This window comes from Urocitellus parryii, chromosome 4 (assembly GCF_045843805.1).
Source record: "Urocitellus parryii isolate mUroPar1 chromosome 4, mUroPar1.hap1, whole genome shotgun sequence".
Lineage (NCBI taxonomy): Eukaryota > Metazoa > Chordata > Mammalia > Rodentia > Sciuridae > Urocitellus > Urocitellus parryii.
The window spans coordinates 187670487-187696394 of NC_135534.1; the positions used below are offsets into that span (position 1 = coordinate 187670487).

A 25908-nucleotide genomic window follows, 5' to 3' on the forward strand; every position below is an offset into this window, starting at 1 on the left:
CAGCCCCGCAGCCTCCCCCTCCACTCACCACCGCGTCCTCTCCTTCCCGGTAGATTCCCTTCTGCGTCCTTCCTCCCAGTCTCCCCATCTCCCTCCTCCAGCCTTCCACCCTTGCGGATGTGACCTCTTCTAGGCCTAGCCACTCAAAGTGTGGTCCCTGGACCAGCAGGGTCAGCATCACCTGGGAGCATCACTCATCTCAGGCCCCACACCAGACTCCTAAATCAGCATTTGCTTTTTACCCAAATCCTCAGGATCCCACAGTTCCAATTCAGAAACGTTCTTCTAGGGGGTTTACCCTGGTCACGACTTGCTAAAACTGCTGCCTTCCCCCAACTTGTTTCTGCACCTTCTCATTTCTACGGAAAACCTATTAGACCCGTTATTTCTTGGGATCAACTTGGAAGGAACTTGAAATGGAAAGATCTCACTGAGGTGGTCAGAGGGTAACTTGCACCATTGAAACTAGGCAGCGGGTCCTCCGCAGCAGGCAGCATGGGCCTTGACCTGGCCCATACCGTGTCTGGTGCCCACGCTGAACTCTCCACGTTTCCAAAACCATTCCTACCACTTAAATTCTGTTATTTACTCAGTCATCCAGGTATTCACAACGAGCACTTACTATGTGGCAGGTCCCAGGATCCTCTACTGATGACAGTTGTTGGAGTGATAACAGGTTGAATCTGCTAAGCTGTTTTGGCTAGAGACAGGAACGAAATTCTTTTCATGTAATGTCAGCATTTTGACTTGATTTCCTGTTTCTTTCTTTCTTTTTTCTTTTTTACTTTATTGCATAAATAAATTAGGGAGGCAGAAAAGCATAGATTCTAAATGCAGGCCTAGAAGTCAGACTGCCTAGGGTAGTGATCAGTAGTTGCCCATGATCAATAATCTTCACGGTGCAATGGAGATTTAAGAAAACAGATGTACAGATCAGTTGGGTTCAATGCTCTCGATGGCATGAATGAATATGCATAGAATTATGAAACATTAATATTCAAAAGGAAACTAGTGAGTGACCTCAACCTTTTATGGCCTGGTTGGCTGGGAGACAGGGGACAGCTGTTGACATAGGGAGTCATTCTGAGAAACCCCAAGTTCAGGTTTGTCACTGGGTGTCAGCTGCTGATGGTGGGTTGTCCAATTGAGGTTTAAACATGTTAATCCTGACAGCTGAATCAAGATGTAATTCATGAAAACCGTCAGTTTTAATAGATCCTCCAACATACTAGTTGTTTTAAGAAATCAGTCACATTTATTGTTTGGAAATGGTTTCGGTAAACTATAATTATTTAAAACAAGATTCCTTCCCTGAAAGCATAGCTTGGCAATGCATACAATTATAAAATATAATTCCAATAAATTGAAAATCTGTTAAATCCTAAAAAAAAAAAAAAAAAAAAAAAGACCTGATCCCTTCTCAAAAACTGCAATCTGTTCCTTTTCTTTTCTTCCCATTCACCAGAGCAGCAAACATGGGCAGTTTTAACTGGACCTACATTTGGCTAAAAACAGAAAGCATCAGACTTCTGATTTCAGTGTTGATTCTCTGGTTTGGGAATTCAAGCTGCTACCTATTACTTTCTTTAATTTCACTTATTACAATGAACAGTAATGGCACTTCAATAGAAGAGAAATGAAAACCAGGTCACATCCGTCTCCTAGTGAATGGTCTGGTAAAAGCACATGGGCTTTCTGTTGGGAAAGGGGGAGTTGCAAACACAGCCTAAAACACAGCCTTGCATGTAATCTGTGGATTTTAATTATCCACTTCTCTTCAAGTACCTGGTGTCCATAGACTCAAAAGAGGCCACAGATAGGCTCAGAGGTCGTGTGAGCTTATGAAAATGCTGAAATAATGTTGTGATGCATGAATTTTTCTAGAGGGGCAACTTCTAGCTTCCATGGGTCAAAGTCTGCATGTCTCTTCAGGGACTTAGAAACCTACTTGGGTTTCCAAATCCTATAGAACCTACTTCTACCCTTTCACAAGATTCTTTCCAATCTACTTAAATTGCATTTTGGGGTTTTCTTATTTTCTTACAAGATTTAAATTCTGGAAAGACCCTTAGCAGGAATGGAAGTGTAGTTCAGTGGTAAGTGCTTGCCTGGCATGTGTGAGGCCCTGGGTTAATTTCCAGTACTGCAGAAACAAACAAATAAATAAATAAATTCCTCTGCGCATTTCTCTCTTAATTACATCTCTGTTGGACACTCTGTGTTCCCCATCAGTGCGAATCCACTGGATGGCCAAGAAATATTGTGGATTCCTCTTTTGCACATGCTTTCTGGGAAAGAATTTTGTCTGACCATTCTGAGACCATTGGCTGGACAAGGGCCAGTTATTAAAACAAGAACTTAGAGATAAACCAATTTAATTTCATTTTCATTTTTAAAAGAAACACAACACCTTTATTTTCTCTTCTCATCAAAGTCATTCTGATAAAACATTTTTTTTCCTGTTATAAAAACTTCCCATAAAAGTGCTACATCTCACTATCTGACCAGTAACAGATGTGCCCATGCCTTGGATTGCCTGGTATATGTAATTTTTCACTTTGGATTTCATAAGAAATTAAAATGTGATCTTGGCAGTTCTTCAGAAAGTTAAACATAGAGTTGCCATATGATCTGCAATTCTAAGAGATCTGAAAACATATGTTCACATGAAAACTTGTACATGAATGCTCACGACAGTATCACTCGTACTAGCTGAAAAGTAGGAGCAACCTCAATATCTATCAACTGATGAATGGATAAACAAATATGGCATCCACAAATGGTATATTATCCAGCCATAAAGAGGAATGAAGTTCTGATACACGCTGCCACAGGAATGAACTTTGAAAATGTTAGGTTAAACAAAGAAGCCAATCACAAAAGACTGCCTAGTGTAAGATTCCATTTATGCAACATGTCCAGGAGAAGCAGATCCTTAGGTAGAGATCCACAGGCGGAAAGTAGACTACTGGTTGTCAAGGGGTGAAGAGTGGTGGTGGAATGAGATAGTGGTGATGTTTGCATAAAAAACACTGACTTGTACACTTTAAAATGGTTAAAATGGTGAATTTTATTTGAACATTTTAAAAAGCTGTGATCTTTGAGATGGTGAAAAAAAGATAACAGTGATGTCAGAATAGTCCTGTGCTATTTGGGGAATATAAAATTCTGGATGCTTCCTGGTGGGAACTTCTGAATGTTGAGACTTTGTTTTCAAACTCTTCTTGAAGATCTATGCAGTCCACCATCCATAAACTCGGTGGATTGAGGAGCCTCAGACTCTTGCAGTAACCCACCATGCCCACTAGGAGCCCCAGCCACAGATGGAACCGGAGCTTATCTCAGCAAAAGGATTTCCCACCCTGGACCTAAGGAGTGTGCTGTATGGCCTCATTCACCCCATACAGTTTCGTCTCAGTCCCAATGCCCAGCGCCCATCCTTATATTTGAATAGGCAAATAACCAAGACGGCTGATGAATTCCTGGAATCCTCTTGATTTTACTGGTTAGAGGTGAGCTGCCCAAGGTATTGGGTTTTCAAACACAGTAACAGCCAGACTTTCAGTGTCGTCAACATTTCAAAACACCTGTGAACCCAGGGGGAAGAGAGGAAGAAACAGGAGACTCAGAGCCTCCTGGAAACCGCAACCCTAAAGCCCACGCATCCCTCGGGGGAAGCAAAGCAAACCGGATACATAGGAAATCCTCGTTTTCCTGGCGTTCCCAAGAGGTCTTCAGCCGTGTCCTTGGGATATCCATGAGAGAGCCGGAGGCAAGGAGTGGACACTTCAGAAAGCAGCGGAGAGCAGGAAGAGGCTGCTACATCGGCAAGAGGTGACAACCTCGTGCTGTACAGGAACACATTGTGTGTCACGGGCACGAGGTAAAGGACAATTAAAGCTGTTTGAAAAGTACAGCTGGGGTCATGGGGGGTATAAAAGCCCCCCAAACTACAATTGCCCCAATAACGCCACCGATGGAGCAGACAGCAGTAAAAACCAACAATGAGAAGAACGTGAGAGGCTGTAAGAGGCAGAGCCGAGCCCTGTGCATTTTGATAGCTCTTGGTGACATCACGGCAGCATACCAAGGTACAAAAGGGGCTGATGTTTATAGAGATGACCATGACTCCGTAAGGACAGGGTGGATACTCTCCAGTGGACTCTGTTTGCTAAGGCAGGGAAGTGTGTGATACATTTAAGAAAGATTTCCCTCAAAAAATATTAAAATTTTAAAGTCAGCACTTAAAGGGTTACTCCTCAGTTATCTGAATATTTTGTTCAGATACCTCATTCACGACAATGCTAGAAAATGAGGCATTGCTTTTTTTTTTTATAATCATTAGTATCAAATTATTGGCACCATTCAGTTGTAAGGGTAGGGACAGGAGAGCAAACTCCACAACAACATAAAAATACAGTTCTGGTACAAAGGTACGAGATCGATTCCATTTAACAAGCAGTCGTAAGAAATGGATGGACAGTTTACACACAAGGAAATACAGCTAGGAAATCATCACGTGGAAAAGTGCTCAGCTTTTGTAGCAATTAATGAAATAAAACAACTTTTCAAGAACAACTGTACATATCCATTAAACTAGTGAAAATAAATAAAAACAGCAAAACCCAATACTGGCAGAGCTAATTGGTAAATAGAAACGCTTATACATTGCTGGTGGCATCATAAATTTTAAAGGGGATTCAAGCATTCAGAGGGGGAAGGGGGTGTTAAACTAGATGACCTTTAAGGTCCTTCCAACCCAGAGATTGGATCTTTCTAGAAAGCAATTTGGCAATATAAAACAAGAGCTATAAAAGTATTTCATGCTCTTTGACCTTGTAATCCCTCTTTGAAGATACTCCCAAAGGGAATACTCCAAAGGAAGGAACTTTTTTTTTTTTTTTACAAAGACATTCATAGCAGCACTATTTATAAGAGTGAAAAAAATGGATATAACTCAGATATCTAATGGGAGAAGTGAGGTTAACCATGTTACATGGGTATAAAGATATTTAAATTTGCAAGAGTAGGATCTGTTTGATAAGGGGATAAGTGTTAGGCAGAGAATGGAACAAAAGAGGATGTACATACTGATCCGAGCTACGTAAAAATGTGTGCATGTTCATGGAGAAAGCTTGGGGACTAATTTAGAGGGATGTTTTGTGGTTGGGTTTTTTTTTAATTCCTGCAAAGTTATTCAAGTGCATAATAAAAATTTAAAAACACATTTCTTGAAACTATATAAAAAGAGAGCAAAGTTTCTTCTGGTCAGGGTTCTATCAGCAGGACATTCATCAATCAACTTTAGAAATGGTCTCACTTTATAGAAAACCCAAATGATTTTCCTTATTCAACCATCTTAAAACCCCATACAGATTTTTAGACAATGCAAGCTAGAATTTCCGACTTTGGTTCAATGATAAATTTTGTTTATCACAGATAATAACATATCCAATGAGTTCCCAAAGAAAATCATGTTATGGGTTAAGCTAAAGAACTTTTAGTCATGGTAATTATATTTATATATATATATATATATATATGTATGTATATATATATTTTTAGTTCATTTACTCATGTCTGAATAAAAATAAAGGACTTTATAAGATCTGTGTATTTATCAGTGTAAATGAAAAACCATCAGTAAAGAATTATTCTCTCATTAAAAATTACTCTCTTTAGCAAAGAGTCGAATCTTGGTGCAAGTTCCAATCATACAAAATCACATGGTTGAGACTGTTGGTGAAGGATTCCCCGCCGCGGTAGTCCCTGTGGTCATCAACCCACACACAGGGTACTTCTGAACAGAATCCCTGTCTTCCCATCTTTCTTCTCCTAATCGTACCAAATCCTGCCTCAGCTGCACTGAGCCACAGAAAACCTCTACTGCTCAGGAGACATAAAATAACTTTTCCCATGAAAGTCAAGCCAGCAGCCGGCTTCCGCTAGCCCTGGAGACCTGGGAACAGAGCACACATCTGTATGTTGTGCTGGAATGAGCACGCTAAGCCCGAAGAAAGAAAACGGACAGAAGGCACCATGCCATCCTCCAGGCGACAAGGGGACAGTTTCACAGTTCGGTCATCAACAGTCTTTTCATCATTTTCTCTCTCTCCAGTTCCTGCCGGAGTGTCTCTGCGCTAAAATAAATAAATAAATAAATGAAAAGGAAAAAAAGAAAGCAAATGTCAAAATAGTGAGACAGACCCTCAAAAATCGCAGGAGCAACAGCTTCAATGTCATCTCCCAAATTCCTTCTTGACTTTGCTTTGTAGGACCCCCTACATGGGCGAGCATTACCACAACTTGAAATTGTCGGGTCACGTATGTGTTCCCCGACTGCAGTGTGAGTATGTCGTTCATCTCTGAAACCTCAGAGCTCTGTACAGGACCTGGTCCATAGCAGCCACTTAGTACAAGCGTCCAATGAATGGGAAGATGCCCAGGAATTAGATTTCTTTAAATCAAGTGGGTTTCATAGACTCTTTGTCCCAGAGGTTAATCTGGTTCATGACTGAGGCAATGTCTGTGATGGTTTAGATATGTGCTGTCCCCCAAAAGCTCATATGTGAGACAATACTGGAACATTCAGAGGTGAAAGGATTGGGTTACGAGAGCCTTAACCTAATCAGTGCATTGTTTCTCTGATAGGGATTAACCTGGTGGTAACTGAAGGCAGGGAGGGTGTGGCTGGAGGAAGTGGGTCCTTGGGAGCATGCCTTTGGGGTTTAGATTTTGCCAGAGGTGAAGGAGATGTTCTCTCTGTCTCTGTCTCTGTCTCTCTGTCTGTCTCTTTCTGCTGCTTGGGCCAAGTTTTGAGCTGCCTTCCTCCACCACACTCTTCCATCATGATGTCCTGCCCCATCTCGGGCACTTGAGGAATGGAGTTGGGCATCTACAGACTGAGACCTCTGCAACCATGAGCCCCCAAATTTCTTTTCCTCCTACCATTGTTCTTGTTAGGACTTTTGGTCAAGTTGATTGAAGTAGGACTTAATACAGTGTTGTCTTCTGAATAAAACTGAATGAAGTAAAACTGGCTGCCGTGAAGGGTTGCCTCTGACTTCTTGGCCCCTTGGGTCCAGTTGTCAGTCACGTATCTGACACACACACACACACACACACACCCCAGTTGTCTGTCTCCCTTCACCTCCAGGCACTAAAGTGTAAACCTTGTAAGGGTCGAACTTAACCACACTTAACCCATCCCTGGCACCTAGAATACAGCTGTCCCCATGGATGTGTCAATCAATCCTTACAGGATCAATGAATGCAAGGGGCGGGAGGGTGGTCGTGGCACAAGAACAGTGAACCTCGAGTCTGTGCCTGGTTTCCATGTCACCAGAGTTACCTGTGGGTGCCTGCTGCTCTGATTTACCTGGCTGCCATAGAAACAGGCTTCCGGGTGGTGTAGACGGTCTGTACTGTGGACACAGTCTCTGTCAAAGGCCTCAGGGCTGCCGCTGGGATCAGTGGGGAAGGCGGGCCAGGACAGCGCTGTAATTTACTGTCTCTGAAGTCGGCCTGGAGGAGACACGGAGGAGAGGAGATCAATCTCCATCTGAGCTCCGTTTCCCACGGGCAGCCACTCTGTCTCTAAGCCTCACTGTACCGCTCCTGTTATTTTTTAATAATAGCTAAAATCAATTGCCATTTTAAGCGATTTTGCTTTATGCCAGATACTGTGCTAAACACTTAACATACATCACCTCTTGACAACCTTTTAAGGCAAAACCGTATTTCATCCCATCTTAGATCCCATCAGTTATAAGAGACATCATTTTTTGTGTACCGCACAGAAAGAAAAATATGGCATTCCAACTTTGTCATGTTGTACACTGCAGTAAACATTCTGATTTCAGAGGTATAAACAGGTTAAAAAAAAGTATATATCTTAGAGGCTGGGGTTGTGGCTCAGCAGTAGAGTTTAGAGTGCTCGCCTAGCATGTGTGAGGCCCTAGGTTTGATCCTCAGCACCACATAAAAATAAATAAATAAAATAAATAAAGGTATCATGTCCAACTACAACTAAAAAATAAATATATATATTTTAAAAAGTGTATTTTAGAACTGATTTTATGAAAAAGTAATGAGAAGCTCGGAGAGGTTAAGCCTTCTGCCAAGGTCACACAGGAAGCAAACATTAATAGCAGTATTCAGAATGAGGGTTTGCTAACTCCCTAACTGGTGTTTTTCACCAATGTAGCCCACACTTGGGGGACCCAAAGCATGATTCCCAGACTAACAGCATCAAATTATTTTGAAAATTGATGGGAAAAACAAAGTGCTCAGGGCCTACTCAAGCCATTGGAACCTAAGTATCTGGGGATGAAGCCCAACAATAAAAATGTTATGTCATTTATTGTGAAGTACAATATGCTTATTACTTCTACAGAGAAAGCTTAGAGGATCTATGTAAAAGCTGATAAATGAAGAAATTCCCTAATCCATTATTTTCTCAGTAGTTTCTCCTATGCAGAGTTTTTGGTTTGTTTTTACACCCTTTGGATAATACCAGCTATGTATTTCATTAAACTTAATTATTTATCATTCTGGGGTCCTGAGGATTGAACCTGGGGGTATTTAACCACTGAGCCACATCCCCAGCCTCTTTATGTTTTATTTTGAGACAGGGTCTTGTTAAGTGACTTTGGACTTGCTATCTTCCTGCCTCAGCCTCCTGAGCTGGCCAGCTATGCATTTTATAATTTGCCTTTTTATGCTAGATCTTGACCCTGAACTTGGAGAAAGTTACTGCTTGGCTTTCTAAAGAAGAGGCTCTGATCTTCGCAGGGGCGACTACCTTCCTAGTGATTCTACAGAAGACAAGCTGTTCCTCCCAGGCAGCCATGGAAACCACGGAAACTATCACGCAGAGCTCAAGTTCTGAAAGGACTTCGGAGTGGAGCAAGGGGGAAAAGGCTTATCTTTGAAGGGGAGAGGGCTTGCTGAGCCTTACAAATGCCCTTTGGTGTCTCACACGTGCCCCTAAAAGAAGTGACTGTCCTGAAATGGAATGATGCCAAGGCATTGTCTTCAGGTCTCTGCTCAAAGGTCCTGTCAGTGAAGCCATCCCCTGGGTCATACAGGAGCAGCGTGCCTTGGGCTAGCAGGTGACGTCAGCCATGGAGAGCTTGCACAGACGGGGGCTGTGGCAGTCATTTGAGCTGCTCATCAACTCATTCTGGCTTGTCCCTTTCCAGGCACATGGTAGGACTGCACTGCCCCCTTGAAGTTAGCTGTGACCATATGCCCTGCTTTGGGCTGGTGCTGCTTCCCATATCTGTTGAAAGAGCCAATGGGTATTTGATCTCTCCCCTGCCTCCCTCCCTCCCTCTCTCTCTCTTTCTCTCTCTTGGTATTGCTATCCTGAAAATCGCTTTCCTCCGCCACTGTGACTATAAACATTCCACATGTCAGGCAACTGCTCCATTAGCCTGGGTCCCCAGAAAGAGGGCACCACAGAGCACAGTCCTCAGTCTACCCAGGGCTGACCTGAGTAGGAAAGTCCCTGCGTTGGTTGGAAGCACACACAGGCTTAGCCGATCCCTCCTGATCCAGCAGCTGGGGTGAGAAGTTGCTTGGATGAATGGCTGGGGGTTGGGCTTCTGAGACCATGGTTGAGGGACATTTGCACTGGTGGTGCAAAGGCAGCAGTGTGCAAAAGTGCTAGGGATTTAGCATGACTACAATCTGCATAAGCAGTCTCCATCTTCTTCACAGTGGGAGGGGGTGAGGGGCAATCTCAAGAATATCCTTGAAGAGTGGGCCAGGTGGCACATACCTGTAATCCTAGCAACTCAGGAGGCTGAGGCAAGAGGATCACAAGTTCGAGTCCAGCCTCAGCAACTAAGCAAGGCTTTAAGCAACTTAGTGAGACCCTGATTCAAAATAGGAAATATAAAGGGCTGGGGATGTAGCTCAGTGGGAAAATACCCCTGGGTTCAAACCCCAGTACAAAAACAACAACAACAAAAAGAATGTCATTGAAGAAGCAGTAAAAATTAAATTAAATCTCAACCTAAGTACCTATCTTTTAAAAACTTTTTAAATGGGCAAGCAGGTGACGTTAGCCTCGGAGAGCCTGCACAGATGGAGGCTGTGCAAGTGAGGAAATAAATGAAAACATGTTCTTCTTATTCTGGGGAAGAAGTATTGGGGACTTCTTCCAGGGTGCTCCCTGACTGAACCACTGAGCTACATCGTCACCCCTTTTTTATTTTTTTATTTTGAGATGGGGTCTCGCTAAGTTGTCCAGGTTGGCCTTGAGTTGTTATCCTCTTGCCTCGGCCTCCTGAGTTGCTGGGACACAGGTGTGTATGACCATTTCCTCCTCCTCCTCCTCCTTCTTAGGATCAAACCCATAAACTTGCATTTTAGGCAAGCATTCTACCATTGAGCTTCAACCCCAGCCAGCGAATGAACTCTCAGTGGAACAAGGGCAAGAACAGAAGGACAGATCCAGCTTAGGAAGAGGAGGAAATCAAAGCCAGACAGGGGCCCTCACTGTTGATGGACCAAAATACTCAGCCCCGTCCCAGCAGAGAGCCCGTTCAGTTCATGGGCCGAATATGAAGTAGGAACTTATTGGAGGCCCACTCTGAACAGGAGCTGAGCACGCCCCCTACCCTTGAGTAATGGGGGCGTGGAAGTGGCATCGAACGCAGTGCAAAGCACATGGGCCTTACCTTTGCTCAGCAAGGTGCAGCTCTGGGAGTGGGTGTCACCCAGTGGGACTGGGCTACACCCCCCTGTTTGTTTTTACACAATCTCTTGCCTTATTGGGGGGGAAATATTCTATCGAATGTTTCCTCCCCAATAAATAGGGAGGTGCTGGGTGCGCCAGCTCTCTTGCCTCCCTTGCTCCTCCTGCCCTCCAGTGCAGGAGCGGACACCTCAGGTCTCAGAGCTGTCCCTGACCCCCCAAAAGGTATTTTGTGTTTGTGTGGTCTGCCAGCCCAATTCAAGCAGAGTGACCCTGAATCCATACCCACGTGGGCTGTGAGTGACAGCAACTGGTTTCAGATCAAGCAGGGAGCCTGATGACTGAAACCAGGTTCAAGGTAAATGCTGGAGAAACTACCAGGTCAGCTTTGTGCAGAGTTCCCCAGAGTTGCTAAGCTCCTGTGTGACTGAGGCCAGGATAGGACTGGAGACCTGTGGAGAGGCCAAACCTGCAGCAAATCCAAGTGTCTTGACTTGACGAGACCATGACCCACAGGAGCGGGAAAACTGGAAGGGTAACGCAGTAACTCTTGTCCTCATTTCCCACCTCGTCCCCTCCTGGGTACTCACTGTACTCACTGGGATATCCAACTGCCCACTTCCTGTTTCCAGCACCTCTTTCAAAGGCAAATACATCATGGCCAAAGCAAAGAACTCATTATTCTCTGTCCCCACTGCATTCTGCAAGTCAGAAATCTGACAGCCATTTGTGACTCCCTCTCCACCCTCCAATCCAGTCTCTTACCAGCCGCCTACAGGTTTCCTCCATCTGTGCACTTGTCTCCACCTCTACAATCAGAACCGTGCTGGGATAAGCTCTCTGTCCTCTCTCCCTTAAATCACTGTCCTAGATTTCTAGACTATTGTTCTAGATACACTGTCTGGACCCAAATGTTCTCCTACTGTGATCACAGGGATCCCTTCCAAAAGCAGCTAGCTGCCTGCCATGGCCCTGCTTAGGTCCTTGGAAACCTTCCATCGCTTTTAGGATGAGGATCAGAATCCCTCCTGCCGTCTACACAGTCAAGTATAACTTTGTCCCTACTGTGTTTCTCCCTGCCTCCGTCCCCTTCCTCTTCTCACACCTCAGACCCCTGGGGCTCTGCATCCCAGTCCCTGGGGTCTTGAAGGCACGATGACCCCTCTGGTGCCGCCTTCCCTCGGCCGGCTCCCCCTGCCTTCCAGCCACTCCTGCCCAGTTCTTGAAAGTCCCAGTGTGATTTCTGACACTGGCCTCCTGCTTCACCCTGGCCCCTAGCTTTTAGGAAGGGCTTCTCTGAGTGTCTCACAGCAATGCCAAGCCCGGGCAGGAGGCCAGAGTGCCCCACCAGGGCCAACCGAGGGAAAAGGAGTGGAGCTTCCAGCCAGGGGCTGTGTCCAGCAGAACTGTAGGGGGGCTGGAAGGGTGTCAGGGAAGTAGCATTCAACATCCTGGCACCGCCCCTGAGATTCTGTTTTTAAAAGGCAGGAGTTGGAAGCAGTTCATGACCCTAGAAATGGACTGTTCTAGGAACCTGTTCTTCTCTCTGCCTGGACTGCTGGACACCTTCCCGCTCTGCTCATCTTCTGAAACCTGAATCAGCTTCTCTCTCCATGCCCATGTGACTGCAGCCACCCTTGGGTAGTGACCATTGCCCGGCTCATGAGATTGCCACCCCAGGCCACCTCACAGATCCTCCAGTTAGGACAGAAGCCTGTAGGATTGCAAACTGAATCCTCGGAGGAAGAGAGAGTGAGAGGAAGAGGTATGGAACCCTCGCCTTCGCTTCCACTCCATCTAGCAGCTGGTTATATATATAGTGAGCTTCTGCAGAAACTTCCAGGTAAGAATGAGTTGAACAGCCAAACCCATCGTGAAAATCATTGAGTGCTCTCATTCTGCAGATGAGGAAACCGTGACAGCTTATTTGCAGAGTTCAAATAAGTTGCCCAGAGATGGCTCGGTCAGGCCTCCCTGTTGTCTCTCATCACACCACCTGCCTCTGCAGCTTTGAGAAGCAGCTGTCATCACTGACATCGGGGGATGCTTTGTGGCTGGGAAAGAGTTTCAAATTCTTGGTCCTTTTGGATCCTGGCCTCCACCAGACACAAGAAGGATATTCTCATTACCATCTCCACTTTAAATAAGTAGAGGCTGGTGCTCAGAGTGGTAAAATCACCAGCCTAAGATCACAGCATGCTCAAATTTGGATCCAATCACCCGAAATTGAAAACGGGAGTTCAAACAAATATATGTACCTATGTGTTCACAGCAGCACCATTCACAACAACTCAGGTTCCCACCAACAGGTGGACAGATAACCAAACGGCAGTGTGTCCACACAGTGGAATATTACTCCACCATAAAAAAGAAACAAAGTGCTAATACAGGCTCCAACGTGGATGAACCTCACAAAGATGATGCTAAGTGAAAGAAGCCAACACTAAGGGCCCAGGTTGTATGACTCCATTGGTAGAAAATCTCCAGACACGGCAAATCCACAGAGACAGAGCATAGTGGAGGTGCCAGGGGCTAGAGGTCAATGGGAAACTACGGAGTCACCGCTCATCAGGTATGATATTTTCTTTGGGGTGATAAAAATGTCTTAGAACTAGACAGAGGTAGTTCTAACTTGCACAACATTGAGAATGTACTAAGTGCTACCAAATTGTTCATTTAAGAAGGTTCATTTTATGTGAACCCTGCCTCAATTAAAACAGGCAGACCCCAAATCCCAACCTCACAGAGTTGAACAGTCGATGGTGCCATCCAGCATGCCACAGAAAAGCTCACCACCCGGGAACAGCGCTTCAAAATGCAGATCTGCCCCCTGGATCTACTTACGGGAAACTGAGGCCCGGTGCTAAAAGGATCAGGAAACGGGCTCACCGGATCAGCCGGGAATGTTTTTATCTTCAAAAAAGAGAGAGACAAGGGGGGTTACCTTCATGTGAGAAAACAAGGTTTTGAAATCTTTGGCAGTGCACCTGTGAAACTGGACAGCAGGGTGCAGGGACTTCGGGGAGCCCTAGTCCCTCAGCGGGCACTGGTGGCCGTGTCTACCTGTGGGACTGCACTTGGCAGGGACAGGATGGGGTGTCCTTGGTGGACATGCCATGGTCCCCTCACCTGGAGCTCCCTTCCCCAGGCTGCCTGGGCCTTCCAGGCATGCCGAGTCCCAGGCCTGATCCACAAAAGGACACATTCAGGGTGGATAACGAGGCAGCCACAGCTGTCCAGAGTGGCTTCTGAGGGCTTCTCCATAGCTGTGGGGGATGGCAAGAGGCTGCTGGGAGGTCACATCGGGGACAGTCTGTTATCATGGGCAGGTATAAGAGGCTGGGCTAGTTAAGCCAGAACGTGCCCCACGCTTGGGGTCACTACAGCACTGAGCTGCTCTGAAAGAGGCTGGACACCCCCAGCATGCTGAGTGGTAGCCAAAACCATCTTTGGCTTCCGATTCTTTTGTCTTTGGCTTCCTGGAAGTCTTGGGGAAAGGGAGGACTTATTATTCAAACCAGTACACCAGCAGGTCCAGGGCCCTGGTGAGACTGGCCCTAGCTTGGTCTGCAGTCCCAGGGCCCAGAAACCACCTGCACAGTGTGTGCCCCTGTGCCACCTTCGGGCAGAGGACTGCCTCCAAGACACCAGGACTCCCGCCCAGTGGCAGCAGCCTCGTGTCTTACAGGGTCTTGCCCATGAACCCTGGGCTGGCACCTGGTAGGGATGAACAAGAGCATATCAGATCAGACCCAAATTGGCTGAGGTGTTTTAGAATGGACAGGGTAGGTCTCAACCAATATGGGGAGCACGGTGTCTTTACAATGTGTTCTGAGATGTGCAGCCTAATCCTGCTTCCTTGGCCCCCAAATCTCTCCATTCTCTTCAAATATCTCCAAATTCCTAGAACGGGCCGCACGCTGGAAGGACTGTCAGGGTGAAGCCATGGTACATTCTCCTCGCCTCCTTGACAGGTCAACAAAGTGTTCTGAGAACAAGGTCACAGGAGAAGCACTGGGGGATGGGAGGACTTATTATTCAAACCAGTACACCAGCAGGTCCAGGGCCCTGGTGACACTGGCCCTAGATAAGTGTTCAGACCATCATTAAACAGAGGGGAAAGTACTTTCTTATTGCTATTAAAGAAATGTGAAAGCCAGCAGCCTCAAAGAGGCTCTCCACCTGCTGTGAATGACCACAACTAGACCCCAACAGTGTTGCTCACGCTGTGGCAGAAGAAATTCACTGTCTTCTGATGGCACGTTCCAATTGGGATAGCCACTTCAGAAGGAGGTGAAAGCCAGGGTCACACAGTGTCACCCAGCAGGGTCTAGCCTGATTCTAAAAGCTATGTGTGGGTTCCCTTGAACAGTGACAAACTGGAACCAAAGCCCATGTCCCACAGTGGAGGACTGGTTAGGCAAATGGAGGCCATTCACTCAATGAAATATAGTCACGTGCAATGTGGCAACAAGAACCAGAGAGAAACAGCACAGTATTAAGAGAGAGAAACAGGCGATGATGAGGCTACTATGATTTAATATGTGGAATTATGAATGAATATGGACAAATAGAAGGAAATTCGAAAAGACGAAAAAAAATCATGCTAGGGTGGAATTAAGGGTGATTCCTTTTAAACTGTTAGGTGACACTGCTCTTATGTCACTATCTTGATAAACAGCAGGAGAAGACAAGTTTACATTATTTTTTATTTTCAATTGAAATGACACTTCATCTGTCTGGTGAGTACTGGAACTCAGATGTCCCCTGGGAAAAGCCATCGATGTTCATCAAAACCCTAGGAAAACCAAGTCTTCCTGGTTCTTGGGAGCTATGGCTGAAGGGATGGGACCACAGCTGAGTGTCCCAGTTCCACCAAGGCTGGCTGGATTCCAAGCTCCCCCTCGGTCCTGGGCCAGCGCCCCTGCCAGCCGGGCTCTCTGAGGTCTGGTGCTCCTGCACACCCGTCCGGCCGCCGCCTCGCCTGCTCTGGCAGGCCCCTCTCCCTGCCGGTGTACCTACCAGCCTCGTTTTGATTGGAGGGTACATGCAAACTCCAGTGGTCTCTTCCTTCATGGGGAGAGAGAGTGGAGGAGAGCAGCCAGAGTGAGCACAGTGGGGGTTGCTGGCGGGCTCTGCCTGCTCACGTGAGAGGAGAGAACGGGAGGAGGAGGTGGTGAGATAGGGAGGAGAGAAAGGAGATAAGGGAGGGGAAAGGAGAGAGAGAGAGCATAGTACAAGACGGATCTGGCAAATCCAGACTATTCTCAAGCCAGCTTTGCCCGGCGGCCTACTTCCAGCCTCTGGCCAGCTCCCGCTGGTCCCACCCGCCACCCTCCTCTCTCAGCCTCTCTCCTCCTCTCTGACCCCCATCTCCCTTCTCCACTATGTGAGCTCTGACACTCCAGAACCCCCTTTCCCGCAGCTGGCAGGGAGGGGCCGTCACCTGTGCCAACGCGCAGGATTGGCAGCTGCACCCTGGCACACCGTTAGGGTTTTGAAGCACTGCCCAGACCAGGCCAGAAAGAGCCACCATGAATTAGCAATGCCAGCCACGGGAGCCATATGCAGACTGGCCACACGCTCGAGAGCATTTGCCTTCCATGCCTGCCCCCCAACACCCCATCGCCAGGTTTTTGCTAAAGAAGGGCATGTGCTGTGGTGTGTATGTAGACGTCCAGCCGAGAGCACTGGGAAAGAGGCACATGGGGGGAGGAACACCGAGTTTAGGACTTCATCTGTCACGGCTCTGGGTTTGCAAAAAATAGAATGACCTTGACCCACCTCCCGCGCCCAGGAGCCCAGTCTCACACTGGCATTGGTACTTGCTGCTAAGCTGAAAGACACCAAGCGTTGTGAGAAAAGTGCCACACCCTGTGGGATGCCCACTTCCCCACCCTGTCCCTGATGAGTGCCATGCGCCCAGCAGAGGTCCAAGAGCTCATACGGGTGAAGGATGAGAACAGTGAACAGATGATGCTCCGTGTAGGAGCACAGGCTACTGACAGGGTGACTTTGGGTTTCGGGGAGGGACTGTTTGCTCCAGAGAATAAATACACACACGTTGAGTTCAAGAGAGGTTCCGGAAATAGTTGGTATCATCCTGCCACGAGGAATAAAACACAGCTTCTGGACAAGTTTCATTGAAAAATGATCAAGAAAATTGCAGGCCTCTTTTCCTTCTCCAAATTGATCTAACTCTGTCCTCTTGACAATGGTGCAATTTGCTGGATAATTTCCAAAGGGCTTTTACAACCACAGTCACTCAGTGCTCTTTGCAACAGACTTGTTCTACTCTCCACATTTGGGAGATGCATACATTGCATTTGCAATGTCTGAACCTGGGTTCTGGATTCTATGTTGATTGTTTTGAAATCCTTTTTTTTTTTTTTTTTTTCCCAGTAGTAAGTGAATTCATATAAGGCACCTGTAGTCAAGTTTTATCAGAAGGATTTACTGAAATCCTCCCACTCTCTGTTCCTCTGGATAAATCCCACCTGCCGTACGATGGTGTTTGAGGCCTGCGTGAAGCTGCCTCCTGCCAGCCCTCCAGGATCAGTTCCTAGTGCTGCCCCAGTACACTGATGCTTCAGCCAGAACCAGCTGCACCTGGGGACTTTGGCCACTGGGCTTTTGCTTCTGCTGACATTAGCAAGAATTCAGTGTGTATTTTCTAAAGAAAATAAAAGTTGGCATAAGAGACCAAGAAATATGGCAGAGTTTCCTAGAGGCCAAAATGTCTTTAATCTGAAGATTAAAATGAATGACTTAAGGCTTTGCTTTCATCGTAAATGTTGATCAGTAGACAAGCGTTTCTGACCTTTCTAAATATGCACCTGAATGGATTTCAGCAAAAGAGCATCCCTGGACTCTTACTAAATCCACCCCTTGGCTCTTAGTAAACGGAAAGGAAATAAGATAAGGCGTGTAATGGGATACTTTTTGAAATGCCATTTTATCTGCCTCCCCCCACCAAAGCCTTGGGGCTTTCCTACATGCGGGCAGCTGCATTCTTCTCTAACTACTTGACTTTTGAGTTTCAAAGTCTGACTCTGGGGGAACAGAAAGATTCTTGGCAGAGATTGATGAAAATGTGCTTCTTCATCATCTAGATAAGAAAAGAGACTGCTGGTTTGAGGACAGGGGAGAAGAGTCAAGCAAATGGAGGAGGGGGGACACTGGCGAGTCTTGAGCCCGTGGCCCTGGGCCTTTTTCATGGCTGTGGCTGCAAACAGGGATTAAAGAGCAAGCCAGGACCAGCGGCCCTGCTCAGGGAGAGCCACTCAGACCCCAGGACAGCTTGGTGCCCAGTATGTAGGGACTGACACCTCCCAGAAGGCAAGCGATCTCTACTTACCCAAAAGGACCACAAAAGAGGCAGAGTGTCCCAGATGTATCAGTGAACACTGGCACTATGGAATAATTGGTTTCTTTCCACCTATGTACTGGGGAGCACAGATGAACCCACAGAGCTACAGAGGGGCACCCTGATTTGGTTTGACATCAAGCTATGGCCCTTGTGGAAGAATGAGATTCAAAATAAACACTGAGCTGTGGAGAAAGATGGAAATCCACTTCTGACCCACAGCCCTGGGCTGTCCATGGGCCCTGCACAGCTTCCCTCCCTTGGCCAGGCCAATGTGCTGTCTGACATCTGTCCTCTTCACTAACATGCCATGTGCCCGAAGGGACTGGGTTCTCACCAGTTCTGCTCTAGAGTCAGGTGAATGGTTTACCAAGTGCAGAGACCCGAGAAAGAGTCCAGAACGCAGAGGTAGAGCTGTGCAGGGTTTGTGGTACCTGAGGGCGGAAGGGGGCCGGCTCTGCATCCCCAGAGTCAACATAGTGACTCAATTGACACCAACACCCCCCTGCAGTGCTCTCTCACAACCTGAGAGAATTCCAGTGACAGGTGCTGTGCTGTCCCTGGCCCTCATCCTTTCCACCCTCGTGCCCTACCCCTCTGTCCCAGACAGGAACTCTTTGTGATCATGAACTCTGAGGCGGAGCTGGAGACGGCAGGCATCAAGCTGCAAAGGCTGTCTGACGACAGGTGACATGGCGACAGGTGCACTGGTGCTTGTGATGCCCCTAGCCCTGAGTCTGCTCTCCCCTTGGCAAGGTGAGAGGGCTGTCCTTGTGTTTCTGAGATGCTGAGAGGAGGGGATGGAGGGGAGGGGATCAGCCAAAGGGAGTAGCACATTGCCCACACTCCCCTCCTCCTCCCTAGGATCCACTGACCCTCATGGGAACAGGATTCATTCTGAGCAAGTGCAGTCAGAGCCGGGCACCAAGGAAAGCCCATAGCAGAGTGGGCTCTTGCCAAAATGCCAGGCATTTGGGGCTGCTCGTGCCCCAAGACAAAAGGCACCCGTCCTGAGCACACATATTCACTGCAGATCTCAGTGGGCAGCTGTGTCTCAGTGTGGTACAAGGATGTCCCTGTCCAGGCCTGGGCAGTGCAGCACACTGAACCCTAATGGAGAGCTTAGTCAGAGTTGCCCAACATGGGCTTCCCAGGGAGAGGAGTGAGCTTCCTGGTCCTGACGGGGGCCCAGCAGAGGCAGGACTGTCACTGACTTTGGGTCAGCAGATTCCTGAGTTCCTGCCCCATGCTGCTTTCTTCCTCATCTCAGATAGCTTAATTCCACAGGTAATGAAATCTACCAGCTGCATTCCCAGTACAAGTCTCCAAAGGAAATCCTACCACTCCTGGAAAGCCCACTGTGTATTATTTTTATAAACTGACCCTGGTTCTAAGATCCACCAGACCCTTTATTAAATTCTCAGTACTTTGATCATGCTGTATTTTCTACCTAGCATGGCTGGGTTCATTTTCTTCACCAGGCAAACTCCGATTCATACTCTAAAACCCAGGCTCCATGAGCCTCCTTTTCCCATTGCCTCCAGGTACAGTTAAATATTAGGTCCCACAGAAGTAGCAGTTCCTAAGGGTGATGAAGTGGTGCCAAAAGGGCCTCTGCATCCGGGTCACCACCTCTGAAAGGCAGAGGGAAGAGGAAGGGGTCCTCCCACCTGTGAAGGGTCTTGGCAATCTGTCTAACAAGGAGGCTGTGAATCATTCTGCGACTTTGACTTCGACACAGGAAGGGTCTAACTCTGAAGGCTACCAGAGCAGGGGTCACCCACTGTCATCTGTCAGCTGTTATCCAAAGCTCTCAGACTGCATCAACTCTCCCGATGAGACAGGCAACTGTGTCAATGATCTCCTTATGCCTGCTGGTCAGCAGTGGTGGGTCCCATGTGTCCTCTCCGGAAAACCTTCCAGAAATCTCTCCTAAATACCTCACTCCTCCTCTAGCAAGTGGGTCCTGAATGACTCTAGATTCTCACGTTGCTCCTGGCCTTTATCAACCTGACATCCCCTCCAGCCTTTAGCTGCCCTCTCCACAGCCCAGCACATGGACAGGCAAGCAGCAAACTCTCAGGAGATAGGTCTTGACTTGCTCACATTTTGGCTCATAGCTCAAAGTGGTGACTTAAGCTTAGTACAAGGTGGACTGTGATTTATGCTCCAGTACACTTGGGTACCGCACTGAGCCCAGCCAAAGATACCAGCAAGTTTCCCTGTAATAATACCTTGCACATCTTTATGACACTTTCTGTTCTCATAGGACACACACGCATGTGCGTGTGTGCTCTCATAAAATTCTTATAATTCTCCTGTGACAAACAATGGCATCCTTTATCTCATAGAAGATGCAGCAGTGATTGTCCAGTGACAAGGCTCTTCAAAGGTGGAGCACAGACTGCACACAGGACCTGGCTGTGTGATTTCTGCTTCAGTGCTCTGTCCTTTAAAAAGGGTTTCTCACCCGCAAGACTCTCCTAAGGGCCACTGCCCACAAGGGGAGACCTGAATGCAGAAGATGGATGATAGTCAGAGGCACAAGGGGCCTGGAAAGCCAGGGTTCAGGCTCAAGCCACTGTTTTAGACCAGACAGATTGGTGGAAGCAAGAGCAAGAGATGGGTGGGCATGCAGGGCACAGCCCAGGAAGCCACAAAGCCAAGACCCAAGCACGGAGAAGCCCTGTGAGCAGCAGACAGGCGAGGGTGGGCCCCCCACCCCAAGAGGGGCAGCCCTTCCTCCAGGACTGAGAGGTGTGGGACCCAAGGTGCCTGAACCCCCACCCTAGGAGGTACTCCCTGTGCCTCCTAGATAAGAGGAAGGGCCCTCCTAGAAGCACTCTCCACCCAGATCTCTGCCAAGATGTTGCTAGGGGCTGTGGCTTTTCTGGTTTTAGAAAAATAGGAAGTTTACCAGAGGAGTAGCTTCTGTGAAATCCATCAGGAGATCTCCAGGCTCCAAGGTAAAGGTCCCTCCCCGGTCAGAGGGGCTCTGCAAAGGTAAAGATATCCCCTGTTAGCGACGCCTCTGGATTGGCAGCAAATGCACCAGAAAGATGGTGGTTCCCCCTTCCCCTCTACCCACTTGCTAACACTGAGCTCATCAGGATGCCCACCCCCCACATCTCCCTCGCTCATCAGTGTACAAAATGTTGAGACTGAACCTCGATTTTTTTTTCTGGAATCTTTATGGATAGAAGTAGGGCATGGGGTGGGGACGTGTCCTTTTTAGAGCTGAAAACAACTTTTCTTAAGTTTTCTGAGTGTTCTTTGATTGGTCTTTTGGGAAAAGGCTTTAAAGAGTCCTTTGAATGTATATCGAGAGAGCAGGCTGTCCTGCAGGGGAGGATCAATTGGCCTTTAGGAGCTAAACTGATCTGCAGGAAAAAAAGGGGAAGATGCTCACGGTGTGGGGGTGGCACCTCTGAACATTCTGCTCCTTGTTTTTGGAAAACGTTTTGTCCCTCCTGCTCTGGGGTCTTAGCTGCATGGGTGATCTCGAGGCCCTTTCGAGGGGAGGAAAAACAAGGAGCCATTGACTTGACAGGAGCAGGGCCCTAAGGGGAGAGATGGCCAGGAGAGGGAGCCCTGAGGCCTTGGGAAGGATGTCACCTGCTTTCCCTGCCTCCCCAGCACCACTCCCTTCTGTTTGTAAATATTTCTGCCTGGGTTTAACCAGCTGGAGGATCTGTGATGGGAGCCTGTGTCCACACTTGAGACCAAGTTATAAGAGGACTCCCTGCTGCGGAGAGACACCCAACTTAGGATGCCAGGAGGTGATCTGCAGAAATGCAGAGAACCTCAGTCTCAGCCAGTCACTGGCTGCGGGGGTCAGCCACATTCCTGTGTCTGGTCCAGACTCCTGGGGAAAGGACCAGGGAAAGACCAGCCTTGGTCATGCGGGATATGGGCCTGGACTATTGCTATGTAGATACTGCCAAGAATTGTCACCCTGGAAACTGCAGAAGCCTCGGGCATCCAGTTCAGAGACCGGATGCTAGGCCCTGGGCTGGACGAAGGAGCAGACCTTCTCATCTTAGGAGGAGGCAACTGAGTCTTGGAGGAAAAACAGCTTTGGAAGTGAGCAGTCACAAGGTTTGTGAATGGAGCACCTGGGAACTGATCAGAGCTCTGGTCTTGCCTTCAGGACAACTGCCCTGCGTGCACACCTTTCCTCGTGCAGGTGCATGGACCAAGACAACCTTTGACTCAGCAGCCACTTGGACAGCAATAGGTTTGTCTGTATTTGGACCCATTGCCAAAGAGTGACCAATTGCTAAAGGTCACTCAGAGAAAACCAAGGGAAATGTCTCAGGTAAGGCCTTTGTTACTATCCATTCCCATCTCTGGCAATTTTCTGAAATTTCAAACTGAAATTTCAAATTATTAACTTCCCATCTTCAAATTATTAACACGGTTTATCTTGTAAAAGGAATGGGATGGAGATAAGTCTGTTTTTATTCCTTCAACTTGTCCATCATGGAGTGTGTGTGTGTGTGGGGGGGGCGTTTCTCTCTTGCTGTCATTACAGTAGAGTGATAGCTTATGTAAAATGATATTCTAAACCAAAATTGCCTCCAAGAATTCATTTAAATTGCTCTGAAAGTACAGTGTATGTGGCTTTAGATCACAGCATGTGTCCCACAAATGGCTGTTTCATATTTCGGGGACAGGGTACATGAAAACATGTTTTGCCATTTTCTACTCTGAATACACAAAAGGATCATGCAAAATTCAAGCGCCCCCACCGAATGCCACTCACCAACAGGACCCTGCCTGCCCAGCACATAGCGGTTAACCCTTAGTACTTCTGCCATACCTTGGCCGCTGGAGACAGTGGGCTCTTGCCTTCTGACTTGTGAGGTGAGCTGACTTTCTGGAGCTTGGGGGACACCAGTGGCACTGAGGCTTGTGTGGCAGCTGTGGTGGAGTCTGTGGCTGGGGCTGTGGTGACGCCCACCGCCTCGGCCAGGTCTGGAGGGAGGTCGTCTTCATCACTGCGGTTACTAAAAGCACATGAAGCTCTGCTCATTACAATAACACACGGGCTGCAGGGAGGCTGGGGCGGGGGCTCCCTCAACACGCGTCCACCTGACATCCAGCGGACAGAGTCAGAGACACTGACTTTTTTATATACCAAAGCAAATTTGAGCTGGATTTTCTGTCACTCACCAGGCATTTAAAAAAAAATTGTGTGAAATACATATAAAGTGCTATTATCATTTTAAGTCCTCGTGACATTACAGTTCAGTAGCACTAAATACATTTACAGTTTTGTGTAACCTCACCACTACCTATCCCCCAAATCTTTACATCCACCCCAAAGAAACTCTGTATTGTTACTGAACAAAGCTTTCTGTGGCTGCCTCCCCACAGCTTCTGGAAGCATCTATTCCCCCGTGTGTCTCAATGAATTTGCCTTCTCTAGGCACCTATGGAAGCAAAATCGAACCACCTCTGTCCTTCTGGGTCTGGTTTGTCACATTCACTATGGTGCTTTCAAGGCACAATCATGTTATGTTGTAGCATGTATCAAGATGTCATTCTTCTATGGTGAAGAATCCACTGTGTGGGTGTACCACATATTCTTGTCCATGCATCTGTTGATGGACACTTGCGTTCCTTTGTCTTCTAGCTCTGCAACTGCTATGAACACGAGTGTGCAAATACCTGCTTGGCTCCTTGCTTGCAATTCTTTTGGATTGGAATTTCACCTAGGGAGAGAGTTGCTGGGTCCTATGCTACTTCTTTGCTTAGCTTCTCGAGGAACCACCACAGCAAAGGCTATTATTTGGAGAGGTGGCCTTTAGGCAGGTGTACACAAGGCTCATAGAAACCTACTGCTTTGAGCCAAAGGCATAATAGCCTCTTTTGTGGCCTTGTTAGGTATGAACTGTCTGTTGGGTGCAACAAGCTGGTTACAGGGGAGGAGTGTTTGTTTGGGGGCCAAGTAGCTTTGGTCTTAGAACCTCTCTGTGGGGAGGAGGTGACCTGGGAAGGAAAGGACTTGACAGGAAGCCACCACAGTGGAGGGGAAGTCTGGCCTGGCACTGCAGCTTATCTCCAGGCTTGGATTTGGAAGGAAGCTTTGATGTCCCACAGCATATGCCAAGCCTGGTAGCCCCTTCTGACCTGGTTACTCTGGCACGGCACTGGAGCAGTGCCATTGATTCCCCGTTCTTAGCGTGGACAATATCTTCTCCAACTTTTAGAAATTAAGACAAGTCTCCTAGCTGCTAACCTGCCAGCTTCCTGCCTGTGCAGTAGAGTTAACTCAGAAGGCCTGAGATGTTCAAACTCCCTACATTCCAGAGGAACCACGGGCACTGACCAGCTCCTGGGAGACACCCTCTGGGCCCTGGGGTATCCTGCCTGGGGAGAGTCTGTGTACCCAACAGCTTGGGCCAGGTCAGAGTTTATTTCTCAATGTGCTATATGGTGAAACACCTGGATTTGTATACCTGGGGTTTTAGGACTATGCTGTATCAGTCTGATCTGAGGCAGGCGTGGGGGTGGTCTGATCTTAATAAGCTAAGGTCAGTCATATGGGCGCTCCATGCCTACGTGACTGACCCCTAATAAAAACCACTTTTCATTGCATCAGTGAGCTTCCCTGGTTGGTAATACTTCCCATATATTATTGTTGCACGTTATTTCTGGGAGGATGAATCCCTGCCCATGTGACTCTACAGAGATAGGGCAATGGGAGTGTTTTCCTGGACTCCACCTCTGGGCTTTTTCTCTTGTTGATATTAACTGGTTTCCTTCACTGTTACACATGGTAACTGTGAGTGTGACTGCTTTTCTTAGTTCTGTGTGTCCTTCTAGTGAGTCATCATCTTTGAGGATGGTCTTGGGGACCCCCGGCACACTGTCTCTACTGGAGCACCCCCTGAAGCCATCCTGGCATAGGGGTTGAGTTTTCAAAACGATAGCTGAGCTCAAGAGTAAAGATAAAAGATGGCTGATGGGCACAAATGAGGCCTGTGCCCGGTCCCTCCTGATGGTCCCTGGGTAGTGGGCCTCATGGGGAACATGGCCCCAGATCACAGTGCAGTGTAGATCGGCCCTGGAGGATTTTAGATCAGTCTGTGTTTGGAAAAGACTCTCAAGGAGGATTTAAGATTCATTACTAAAAAGGGGAGGTGTAAGGTTTTAACAAGTTTGTGGAAAAATTAATAAGAGATCACATATTTGCAACCACACAGATAAAGCAGGTCATGTAAGTTATTTGGGCATGTGCCCATTTAATTTTCTCAAAAACCTTGTGATTTGATCTCCAATTTTTTAGAGAATCAGATGTGATTTCATGTGATCAAAGTCACAAACCTGGGTACGTGGAGGAGTTAAATTTTTTTACCTCATTTAAAAAAAAATTGGTAATCTGGCTAGTTAAGTGGAGGAGTGGGGTAATTTCTTTTCTTTTACTTCATTTAAAAGAACTGTATTCTTAAGAGCATATTTATTATTTATTTTTACACAAAAAGCCATTTCAGAAAACATAGCTCATCTTTCACAGCAGGAAGTCGAATAATACTGTCTAAACTTGAAAAGCTCCAAATTTTTCATGGGATTTTATAATCTTTTGTCATAACTTAGATCTTATGACAAAGAAATATATCTAAAATTCAGTAATGTTAAATTCAGAAAATGACATTTTTTAATATTTTATTTTTTTTGCTGTAGATGGACACAATACCTTTATTTTTTTATGTGGTGCTGAGGATTGAACCCAGTGCTTCACATATGCTAGGTGAGTGCTCTACCACTGAGCCACAACCCCAGAGCCACAAAATAACATTTTAATAAATAAAATTTTATGTGTAGAGCTTTG

General features: G+C 47.0%; 1 protein-coding gene across 3 annotated transcripts in view; it reads right to left on the bottom strand.

Moving 5' to 3' along the window:
• Positions 1–6070: 6070 nt before the first annotated feature.
• Epb41l4b (erythrocyte membrane protein band 4.1 like 4B) overlaps positions 6071–25908 on the bottom strand; it is a 130134-nt gene continuing 110296 nt past the window's right edge. Inside the window, exons 21-26 of one of the 3 annotated variants that reach the window (XM_026391140.2) lie at positions 22894–23071; positions 20989–21066; positions 15728–15844; positions 13550–13618; positions 7379–7524; positions 6071–6140 (exon numbers count right to left, since the gene is read on the bottom strand). In XM_026391140.2, the coding sequence (XP_026246925.2) occupies positions 6071–6140; positions 7379–7524; positions 13550–13618; positions 15728–15844; positions 20989–21066; positions 22894–23071 (658 nt within the window). Of the gene's footprint in view, positions 6141–7378; positions 7525–13549; positions 13619–15727; positions 15845–20988; positions 21067–22893; positions 23081–25908 lie in introns of all 3 variants that reach the window. The other 2 variants (XM_026391142.2, XM_077797951.1) reach the window with 2 other exon arrangements.